Consider the following 12229-nt stretch of genomic DNA (forward strand, 5'->3'; position numbering starts at 1 on the left):
AGAAGAATAGTGCAGCTACGACCAACGCCCCCCCCTCCCAGTCTTCCTTCCGAAGGTTGTCTCACCATTTCATTCGTAATCACAAAGTTTTTTCTGCGGTCTTCTTCCGAACGCCGCACACATCCCGCCGAGACCAGCAACAAGCCCCTTACACCCAACCCCCTGGAGGTCGCGCCGGGCCTCCGCTTCTACCACAGCAGGACTAATGCCTTCAGACACTCGCCCAACTTATTCATTAGGAGTGGCGGAGCGTCATGAAAGGTCTCCTATAACTTCCCAGCGAATTTCATCGCGGGTACATCTTTGTATCCCGCACACTCGCTATTGACTGGGTTCACGTCCCCAATTGGCCGATCACTCAGCCCATTTCTACTCGGGCTCATAACCTCGTCTCTGCTTTGCTGCCAGCGTCCCGCATCCAGGACATATGCCGGCGGCTACCTGGTTCGTCCCCCGTCCGTAGCACACCTTACATCGCCTATGGCTGGGTTAACCAATCGAGAGAACAAAATGCCAGCCTTTCGGTCAGTGGCCTGCTTCCGCAATGGTCTCCCGGCACCTCCACGCCTAGGTAAGGCTTGGGAATCATCACTGGAAGGGATATGAAGCAAGCACTCGAAGAAGAAAGACGGTTTACTCACCCTGTAACGGTTGTTCTCGAGATTGTTGCTTCATATCATTCACACCCGCCCCCTCCCCAACTGGTCGAGGCAGCCGGCAAGAAGGAACTGAGGAGCGCGTCGGCGGCAGGGCTATATATCAGCGCCATGACGGCGCCACTCCAGGCGCCCTGCCGGCCCACTGAGTGTTGCTAGGGTAAAAAGTCTCCGACGAACGTGCACGCGGCGGCGCACTAACCGCGAAATTGGATATGAGCAACACATCTTGAAGACCAATGCAATTAAAAGGTGAGTAACCAGTCTTTTCTTCATACAGTGCAAGCCATTTAAATCAAAAACAATAGCCGTGCTCAGGAGGCTTTCTTAGGCTCAGGGGATCCCAGCGCGGTGCCCTGGGTGGCCATGGCGACCGCAGGGGTCTCCAGTGTCACCTGCGTTCTGGCCATCTCGCGGACAAGCATCTGCTGAAAGGCGCCACGAAATTCGGCAGCATGTTTCGGCGGCGAGCACCCTCTGATGACGCCGCTCTGCTTGCTGATAAGCAAGCGTCATCCAGAGGCGCTCGCCGCTGAATGCTCCGAATTCCGCCGCATTTTGGCGGATGCTCGTCCACTGCCACGCGTCCTTTGTCTGGCAGCCTCCACCCCCCCCCCCCCCCTCCCCTCGCCCTTGCTCGGCGGGCCCTTAGGCCCCGTTCTGTCAACGGTTGGTCGTGGTAACCTTAACAGATCAACTGGAATGGGGAACCTAAATAATACGAGAATAGCTTCAATGGAATCTATCGGAGCACTGCTGTGCTTACTGTTCTGTATGCGAACTAGCAGATTTAAAGCTAGCTTGGCGCAATCACGGTATCAGAAACACTCTAATGACAATCTCAATCATTGCTCACTACTTTGTGAGCCAGTGTACTGTCTGAAGAAAAACAAAATTTTAGCGGCTCTTGTGACTCCACCACAGCATCTAGACATTGTGCCTGAAGTCTCTTCCCACAATAATACATGAAGGTGAAGAATCCAGAAACTAAAGCCATAAAGAATGCTGTTTGGAATGCGGAGAGGATTCGTTTTAAATGTTCAAACAATAAAGCTTAATAGTTGATAGACAATCAGCCTGATCTTCCTGTCACTCAGGACGCAAATAACACACTTTCAAAACAGATAATTAATTTGAATTATGTCGAGAAAGTGATTTGTTTGACACTGAAAAAATCTCACTACCAGTAATTTTATCAAAAATGATGCTTGAATCATTTTTCTCAACCATGCTTAATTTAACTCTCTGCCACCCACATTTGTCATATTATGTATATAATAATTATTATATTATAACTACTCGCCCCAAACAGATATAGTATCGCAACTTGACGTGCAACACACTTTACCGTTTAAATTTTGCCTGGCCTTGGAGCCAATAATGAGATAATAACATAGGGTTAAATCGGGGAAACGGCAGTGTAGTGTAGGAGTGGAGAGAAAAACCTGGGATCAATCTCACTTGCTTCCACGTTCGTCTTGCAGTCAGATGAGAAAGGTGGGACCACTTGTCAGATAATAATCCTCAATCTGACCTAGAGTTCAAATATGAGGTACTACGCATACCATGTCCTCTAAGATTATTTACCAGCTTGAGATCGATTAGCGGCTGCCACCAGCCAAAAATTCCAGTGTTTGGCTCACTCTTGTCTCCCCAAACACTTCCCTGGGGGACCCCAAAACTCCTCAGATTGCCCTGAGTCTCACCACAAGGGAATAACCCCCCTCCCTTGTCTTTCTTACTTCTCCTCAGGCTTCCCTCCTGATGGCCGGACGAGCACTCTATGTTCATATCCTTGATAATACAACACTGAGAATCAGTGTCTCTGCCCGCTCCCAGAATGCTACAAATTCAAGCTTGTATCTAACACGAAGAGATTTCCCCCCTCCCTTCGTCATTAGCCTTAACCAGAGAAAAACACAAACAGGTCTAAAAAGAAAGCGTTATATAAAACGAAAGAAAAAGACTAAAATGGTCTCTGTCTAAACGGTGCAATATACAGGTGTCATTGGCCTTAAAAGAAAACAACAAATGAATAACCAGCGCTTATTCAAAAGAAATATCAATTGAAACATTCCAGCAAACAACACACATATTAAATTACACAAACAATATAAAAACGTATATTTGTCTATACCTGTACTTACATTGCGGAAACAGAACTGATTAGAAAGCTTGAATGTAGAGAGATCCTCTCTCAGAGCCCGTAAGACACTAGAGCTCAAGACAAGAAACCACACACGCCAAAAGTCCCTCCTGAGCTTGAAAAATCCGGTTTCCTGATTGGTCCTCTGTAGGGTTTTGGTTCCCTTTTTTTAACCCTTACAGGTAAAAAAGAGCATAACCTTAGCTATCTGTTTAACACATGCTCTAGGTTCTGCACTTTGTCATAGTGATGCTCTTGTTGTCTATTCGTTGAATTTAGTCTCTCCAGCCCGCTACGCTGAGTGAATGAGAACCCCAGGCTGAAGCGGGTTTGAGTGGCTCAGCCAGGGTCTCAGCCGCGGCTTACTCAGGCCGCTGCCAGCCTGGGTTCTTGGGGTCCCCAGGCCAGGCAGTTGGTCTGCTGGAGTGGGCCAGCGACCAGACCCGGGTGGAATGGGCAGCCGCCGAACCCCAGGAACATGGTGGCGCTCCGTCATCAGGCTGCAGCTTGCGTGCCATCAAAATCAGTCGTGTGCTCTACCTTTGGCACATGATGCCATAGGTGCCGACCCTTCCTATACATTAGTAAAGGAGTGAGTATATTACAGTTGTTGGAGGGCTCCTATTTAGCCAGTAACTAGGGCTATAGGAAAGTCATCACATTTTTTTGTTTCTGATGACACACTGGCCCACTCCTTCCCTTACCAAACTTTCAAAAATTGGTCAACTTAATTGCTGGTTTGTGTGCGATATTGTTTTCAAAAAAAAATTGAAATGAATTCCGGATTGTTAGCAAGCGTTTTTGTGGACAAATTTGCGTAATGACAATCTTAAATGGAACACGAATACTGCTTCATAGCTTGGCTCACCGCAGCCTGCTGGTCCAAGCTGCAGAGAGGAGAGATAGGTGGAAAACTGCAGGACCCCAAATCACCTCTTGGGTGTGAGAGTGGCACAGCAGTCGCAAACCTCAGGTCGATCAACGCACAATGGGACCCACCGCCAGCCACACGACCATAGTGAAATTCAGTACAGTCGACTCGTGATCTCAGGGAACGGGCACCATGAAAGCCACAGCAGCTCATTCTGCCCTGGGCAGTTCCCCCTGGATGAGATGGATAGGCCAGCCCAGGGAGAGAACGCGCTTTATCCAGCTAGTTTGGCCAGACCAGATTCCTCATTTTAAAGGGCGTCCTGATATTTGGGCTTTGTCTTGATATAGGACCAATGCACACAGCTAGGTGGCCAGACAGCAAGGTGAAAAACGGATGGGGGTGGGGAGAATATGGATGCCTATATAAAAAAAACACCCCATGGAACGTCCTCATACAAGAATCAGGACATCGGTCACCCTGCAGGTGAGCTTTCCTCCCTCACACTTCCAGAGACCCCACAGCAATCCCCTCCCTCAGACGTGCTGCATTTGTCTCTCTCTAGGACCCAGCACCCTGCCTTACATGCTCACCTGCTTACCATCTGCCCGGCTTCCAGCAGAGCGGTCGGCCCCACCTAGTGGTGCGCGTAGGTGGCTGCCTGTTCTGCCTATGGCTAAGGACGGCCCTGATAGGAAGACAAAAGCTCTTTTACAGTCCATTGTCTCTTGCTGCTGGGCCATCAGAGCTATCCGGCTGTAGTTGTGTACCCCCTCTTCCACACTGAGGGAGGGGGCGAATTTCTTAATATATCTTTGGCTCTGTACTCCAAGGGAGGTGGACATCTGAGTGCTGGAGCAAGTCCCTTAGGCTGAGTCTTCCCAGAGTTGATCTGCAGCTGGGTGTGGTACCCTGCCTCTGTGTGTGTTAGAGAATTTTTAAGAGCCTGGCTCAGCAAGTCAGGTTAAAGAGGGCCCATGCTGGCAGAACAGGTAGACTCAGGGGTATCTCAGCACACCAGGTGACATCCCAGGGTGTGTGTGTCCAACCTGTCACAACATTCTTTCACTATTATGTTCTGAAAAGTTTACAGAAAAAGGCTGGTCTCACACACACACACACACACACACAAGTACTCTGTACCCTTAGGGCTCAAATATGCCTTTAGAGCACTGATCATCATTAAAGATGTTGTGCTACAGGGAGCTGCATGAGGTAGTGTGCATGACATCTTTTGAAGCTCCCAAATGTGTTGCTACTCCTTTTAAGGGGGAGGTACAGCATGTGCTCTTCTCCACAGGTGGGCAGTTATGCTATCTAAAGTAAGGGGAGTGGGGGCAGATCCTTGTCTTTCATAAATGTCATTGCCCCTTTGGAATCATAAAAGGAGTAGTAGTCCTTGCATAAGGACTGCTAGGGTAGCTAGTTCTTGCAAGGGGACTCAGGGAATGGGGATTTTGTTTTACCTTGCACTGCTTCAAGGGGCCAGCAATGTTTTGACCTATAAATTTTGTTACGGAAGCTGAGAGTATAAAGCCTTCTCTTTACTCTCAGATACTGTATGAAAAATGCCATCTCTCTAAGACTGAGCCTAGTGCAATATCATTACATAGCAAGAGGATCTGCTAGCAACAAGTAGCTATGCAAAAGCTCTCTATTAGTTAGAAGCAAAGTTAGTTTCACAGTTTTAGTACCACAGCAGTTTCCCTTGTGTTCTCAGAGCTGTTGAATGATCAGATCATACTGATAATCCACTGCTGGTGAATAATCTCACAATCAAATTGGTGCAGATAATATACAGTATCTCACATATTTTTGTCCAAGTCAACAGTACTAAAGTACATGAACCCAAATGGTTCATGTTTTCCTTCCAAGGTGTCTTTGATGCTGTCAACTTTGACAGGAAGATGTGAGATAGTACAGATAATAATCTGATTGAGAGATTATTCATCAGCAATGGATTATTAGTATGAGCTGATCATTCAACAGCTAAATCATTAGTTCATATTGTAAATTTGTTGTGATTAGCTTATATTGTATATAACTCAATTACAAAAGTCCAAGGAAAGCTATAAACCCAGAGATATAGGTAAATTACTATATTGTCCCTCTGGAAACCATTACAGTTAAGAAATAAATTTTTAATTTTTAAATATTGAAATAACATCAAAATACATTTATAGAAAAGTTAACATACTCTTTCTACATTCAGGTATCAACCGGTGCCTATAAACGTCAGGTTCATGAGGTGCCACTGGGAAAGCAAGTGGTAGATGCCACACTAATAGAAAAGATCACATGGGCCACATGGACAAGGTGATGAAATGTCTAAAAACCAAAGAACTTGTTTTTACAAGCAACTGATTGTGCATGACTCTGTACTACAGAAATAGGATAAGTGAAGGTACTGTTATGAAAGTGCAGCTAGTGCTGGGATTCACAGAGTTTTGGCCTCTTTTAGATTTGCAAAACTATTATATGAAGGCCCTGTCTGCACTGTACTTTTAGAATGAATTTATAACTAGTTGGTGTCACAGTTGCCTCCGTACATGGTTTGTACTCACACACCCAATGTGGCTGGTACTCAGGATTATCCCCTACCCACATCTGTGTAATCACTCTTGACCAATCCACTTTACTCCCAGCCAGCTGAGCTGCCTGATATGCCAGAATGCATTGCTTTATGCATTGCTGGTGCCACTTTGTGTGTAGCCCTTCAGTCACTCTTTCCCTTGCTGAGGCACTCTGCAGTCACTTCCCACATTTTACCACAATGCACCAATACATACACAGTTAGGCAGCATGGTAGATGTGGCTAGAAAGGCAGCAGGGCTGACATGGTCATGTTATGAAAAAGCCGTTGCATGGCCGCTACTTATGGTTATTATAATTGAGTTACAACATGATTAAAAATACATGGCTGTACGCTTAGTGTAGACAGAGCTGTAATGTCGGTTGAACAGCGCGGCCAGTTTACCCTCTTTGGCTTTTTAATTACAGTATTGTTTAAAACTGTAATAAATAATGAACTATACTAATGCCGTTGGTACAGGCATTAATCAGAAGATCTGCCAGTATCTAGTGAGATGACAATAAACACAAGCTTAGCTCTTAGGGAACAAGTGTAGGATTGAATATCACATGCGCTCTTACAGCTTTGTTATCAAGCAAACACAAGACTGCAATGTAATTATTATGGCCTATTCTGTCAGAGAATGTAGGAGAGGGTGCAGATATATTTGACAGCTGATACGTAGGCAAACATTCTAAGTGAGGAAAAAACAGCTATTTTAAGAAACACTCTAGATACAAACAATAATCCCCTCACTTGAGTAGTTAGGGCCCAGGAAAGGAGTACTACTAGGAGACATCACTGCTATAAAATTTCAGTGTGGGTGGGAGCATACATGTGGGGGAAAGGAAGAGTGTCTCACTGAGGCAGGATGTATTTATATCTCACATGAGGGGGGCTGGTGTCTCATGAGGGGTGAGTTTGTGCATCTTGAGGGGGCTTGTGTTATGGTCTAGGGCATGAGGGAAAATGAGCACATGGGGTGCTCTCTCTATACCATGAAGATGCATTTGGGTGCAATAATGCACAAGGACAAGGTGAATCCCTAGGGAGAGCACCCACCATTGTCCTTCTGTAAAGCCAACCTTTATGCCCATAACACTGGTCCAGAAGAGCTAGTGGCCCATGCTTCTTCATAACGATATTCTTTTTTTTATGTTTTGGAGCAGCATTCTTGGAGATGAAGTCATTGGGATTTGGCCAAGAAATGCTGATAAAGCAGATGTCAACTGTGCGTGTGTGACCCATGCTGCTTTAAATATAGTGACAGGAGATGATTTTGGTCTAGTGAAACTTTTTGACTTTCCATGTACAGAAAAATTTGTAAGTGTACATTTTAGCTTTGATTTTACTCTAAGATGCTAAGTTTTGTGTTTAATAACAGCCTGAAGGCAAAGAAGTGCCAGTAAGTTAGAAGTGTATTACACTAAATGAAATGTGTATTTTCATATACTTCCAAAAGAACATAGGGTTTGTTTGGTTTTAACGGCTGTAATAGTTGGTTTATTGTCTGCAATATTTTGTCTTCTTTCTAATAGGCAAAACACAAGCGTTATTTTGGTCACTCTGCTCATGTTACCAACATACGCTTTTCTCATGATGACAAGTATGTTATAAGTACAGGAGGAGATGACTGCAGGTAACTCCTTATTTTACTAATCAAGAATTTTGTAAACAGGTATGGTTCACCCCCATTGCAGCACTGTGTTTAGCATCTTCTCAGAGCGTGCTTCCACACAGCATCCAAACTCCATTTACGTAGGAACACAAAGACTAGGCTAAAACACTCTCAGTACTTGGCTATCAAGGCTGTCACGCTTAACAAACATAGGTCAGAAAATTTAACACATTTTAAAGAAAAAATAATATGAATGACAACCTCAAAGATCACAAACCAGGATAAAAAGTTATAAGGAACAGCAAACCTCATGCTTTGGCTTTAAACTAACCATGACAGGGTAAAGTCCCAAAGGCATCACTGTCATTCCCAAAATCCCTGCTCAGCTGCCCCTTACCCTAGAGCAGTGGGCCCCAACTGTGGGGCACACCCACCCTAGAGGAGTGCAGAGGAACATTAGGGAGGGACACAGCAAGGCCTGGGCCAGCCCCCACAGGGGGTCCAGGAGGGAGAACCACCCAGTCCCGCTCCTACCCCAGCTTTGCCAGAGTCCCGGCAGCGGCCCCGGCTCTCAGCTGTAGCACCACTCCTGGCCCCAGCCTTGACCCCCCCAAGCATGGCCCAGCCACAGCTTCCACTCTCAGCCCTGCTCCTAGTCTCAGCCCCGGGCCATGGCTCCACTCCCGGCTCCCGCTTTGACCCCTGACTGTGGCCCAGCCATGGCTTCTGCCCCCCAGGCCCACTCCTAGCTCCATTCCCAGCTGTGGCTCCATTCCCGGCCCGACACCCGCTCCCAGCTGTGACGCCCCCACCCCCAGCCTTGGCCCCCTTGCCCTTCTGCCCCTGGGAGCTACACCTATGAAAATCATTGGGGACCACTGCCCTAGAGGCACCTGAAGTCCCTAGATGCCTACATCTCTGATGGAAAAGACCCCAAAGCACCCACCCAAAATTCAGCAGCTAAGTCCAGACACCACCCAGCAGCTTGGAACCTAAATCCCAGCAGGAGTCATGCTTAGAGCACATTCTAAGCCCCCATAAGCTGGCAAGGAGGCACTCTTCCTTATAACCTTTAGTCCATGGTTAGAGCACTCATGTGGGGTGTGGGTAGGTGACCAGATGTCCCACTTTTATAGGGACAGGTCCAAGATTTGGGGCTTTGTCTTATGTAGGTATCTATTCCACCCCCCCCCCCATCCCGATTGTTCACCCTTGCTATCTGGTCACCTAGGTGTGGGAGATCAAGATTCAATTCTCCCCTCTGCCTGAGGGGAAGAAGGGAGTTGAATTTAGGTTTCTCACCTGCAGGGGAGTGCCCTACTCTAGACTATAGAGCCACTCTGCTGGCCCAGCGCCTGTATGGTTATTCATTTAATAATTTATCCACAGTGGAACAGCTCCAACAGGAGAAATTGAGAGTGACCCACCCCAGCATATCCTATAGCTCAGGGGCTAAGACATACTCCTGAGAGGTGGGAGACCCAAAATCCTTCTCCACGTTAGCAGGAGAGGAACTGAACACACATCTCCCACATCAGTGTCCTAGCCTCTGGACTAAAGTGTAAAAGAGCGTGGGGGCATAATGCAGCAGCAGCATTTCTTCCAAAACAAACAGTTTCAGTACCTAACTCCAGGATAGGGGCCCCAGTTGTGAATCCTGGGCAGAGTCTACCAAAGGGTCTCCCTTCAGCCCAGTACAATGCTAGGATACACTCAGGAACTCTTAGAGCAAGCCAGCAGGTTCCACAGGGCCAGTTAGTGTGTGACCCACTGGTCAGCCATAGTATTTACACCTGGCTTGTGTACATTAATGCACCATGTAGACAAGCCCTTAGGCTTAGGTTACACCCTCCTCATTAGCTTTGGTGTCTTCCCACTCATCTTGTTGGCTTTTTGGATCCCATTCTCAGCTGCCTAATGCCCCCCCACAATCATTGTATAGGATGTTGGGCACTCAGGTGGGAGACGGGTTGAAGTCTCTGTTCTGAATCAGGCAGAGGACGGATTGGAGGTTATATAGCCCAGAGGCAGGAAAGCACTGGTCTATGAGTGGGGCTCCTATTCAGTATAATGCATATGATTGTTATTATTAATAATAATCCTCAAAAAACAGGTAAGCAGAAATGCACGAAAACTCCAAATATGGCTAAATGGCAAATTGCAGGAGCTTAGTGGAGCCATACAGAGATCCAGAAAATAGCAATGCAGCTCAAACAGAAAAGTAAGCAATGTCAGTGAAATGTAAGGTGTAACTAGAGTGTTTTGATGGATGAGCAACTAACCATACCCATAACACAATTAAGTTCATGTAGATGAGAAGCAGGAAGGCTGCAAGAGGAAGTAGCTATTGACCTAGCACAGGCAAAAGGAGTAAGTAAAAGGCCATTGTGAGGCAGCTGAAGTATTGCTGTGGCCATGGCTACACTGGCGTTTACAGCGCTATAACTTTCTCGCTCAGGGGTGTGAAAAAAACACCCCGAGCGCTGCAAGATACAGCGCTGTAAAGCTTCAGTGTGCTCCCAGCGCTGCAAGCTAACCCCCTTGATGTGGAGTACATGCAGCGCTGGGAGAGCTCTCTCCCAGTGCTGGTGCTGCAACTACACTCACACTTCAAAGCGCGGCAGCACTCCCGGGGCCGCGCTTTGAAGTTTCGAGTGTAGCCATTCCCTAAGTATCAGTTGTCGTAGACCATGATAGTGAGATGAGGCAATGTTTGAAATGTCAAAAATGAAAGTGCTGGTAGAAACTGATTCCCAGAGATACGACAACTCTAGCAGATTGGAGATTAGGCAAATCTTTCCTATCAGTTATTCACAGATGCTTAGTCTGCATCTCCTGTATGAACCTCATTTAGAGGGGTAGCCATGTTAGTCTGGATCTGTAAAAGCGGCAGAGAGTTCTGTGGCACCTTGTAGCCTAACAAATGTATTGGAGCATGAGCTTTCGTGGGTGAATACCCACTTCGTCAGATGCATGCGACGCTCATTCAGAGGAAAATTTCACAGATAGGACAAATTGATCTGCTCCACATAGGAAATGCTATTGGGTCTATGGCAATATGCATATTTTCATGACTCAGAAAACCAAATACTGGTTCAAGTGTAACTGTTGAGCAGTTTACAATGTGCTATTAAGTGATCGTCAACACACCAGTGACTTTGCCCAAAGGCACACAATGAGTTGGGGTACAGCCAAGATTAAAATTTAGTCATTGTACCAGCCCGACTTTTCTCTGAAGCAAGCTGGATAATTTGTGAGCAAATGCTGAAAGTAAAAAAAAAACCCCCACATACTAGATGTTTACAGTTGTTGTATGAATAAGGGAGTGGTGGTGTTTTTTGAAAAGTGACTGAGCAAAAATGTATCATAGGGCTCCTTAGTCATTTTCTCTTATTGACATCCATACTAAATCTGGTCAGTTTGGGAGTAAAAGGAAAGGTTTTTTTCCCACAAGTGGTGAAGCTGCAAACACAACCTGCAATCTGTACAGTATTATTCTAGTGCTAATTGTTAAAGACAACTTTATCACCAATTAACTTTTTTTTAGTGTATTTGTGTGGAGATGTCTTTGAAAGAGGAATTCCCTTGCTTCTGGTGCTGCAATTACCATGTGACTGCAGAGGAGTGAAGAGTCACACCAGTCCACAATGCTTTGGCTGCTCTAATTTCTTAACAAAAATGCTGCATGGATTACACACTTTCGGAATCTGAGTGTAGTAATATTGAGTGCTACTACAATCTTGTATTTGAAAGACTGTGATGCCTTTATGATGGAAGCTGAAGTTTTAAAAGTTGTTCCTAGGTCTCAGCAATGAACAGTTCAATCATTAAACTGCTTTTGCTAAATATTTTTTAATTATTCCAAGCAACTACAACTATTAAAAACAAACAAACAAACTTTTGAAAGAGTCAGTAATCATAAAATGTAACAGCATTTAATTTGTGAATCTGTAAAATCATTTCTTTACACCTTCCTTCAGGAATGTTCCCATTTTAACACAACTGTTAAAACTCTTGTTTGGAATTTTATGCATTGTGAGTAAGGCTTTGTATTTTTTTAAAATGACCACAGGGGGTTTCACATTCACATTGAATAACCAAATGAACCAAGTAACACATTTTTAAAGTTCACTATTTTTTTTAAAAGAACACATTTAATTTGCAAAGTTTTCTATCCATGAAGTGCCTTTGAAAGAATTTGCGAATAGGCCTCCCACCACTGTCAGCTTTCTAGATATGGTGCTATAAACTTCCATCCTGAAGAGGGCTTCACACAAACACTTTTTCCAGATCTGACATGGTCACCCATTTTCTGCTGGTACTATTCTTAATACTGTCACAACTGAATTCCAAAATGTTTCCTTCA

At 45.4% G+C, this 12229-nt stretch overlaps 1 protein-coding gene across 2 annotated transcripts in view; it reads left to right on the top strand.

The window, feature by feature from the left end:
* EML6 (EMAP like 6) overlaps positions 1-12003 on the top strand; it is a 360575-nt gene extending 348572 nt beyond the window's left edge. For both annotated transcript variants that reach the window (XM_075064408.1, XM_075064409.1), the window contains exons 39-42: positions 5886-5989; positions 7415-7568; positions 7784-7884; positions 11411-12003. In XM_075064408.1, coding sequence (XP_074920509.1) covers positions 5886-5989; positions 7415-7568; positions 7784-7884; positions 11411-11435 — 384 coding nt within the window. In that variant the 3' untranslated portion in view covers positions 11436-12003. The remainder of the gene's footprint in view (positions 1-5885; positions 5990-7414; positions 7569-7783; positions 7885-11410) is intronic.
* Positions 12004-12229: the final 226 nt, after the last annotated feature.

Source organism: Chelonoidis abingdonii, chromosome 3, assembly GCF_003597395.2.
Source record: "Chelonoidis abingdonii isolate Lonesome George chromosome 3, CheloAbing_2.0, whole genome shotgun sequence".
Classification (NCBI taxonomy): domain Eukaryota; kingdom Metazoa; phylum Chordata; order Testudines; family Testudinidae; genus Chelonoidis; species Chelonoidis abingdonii.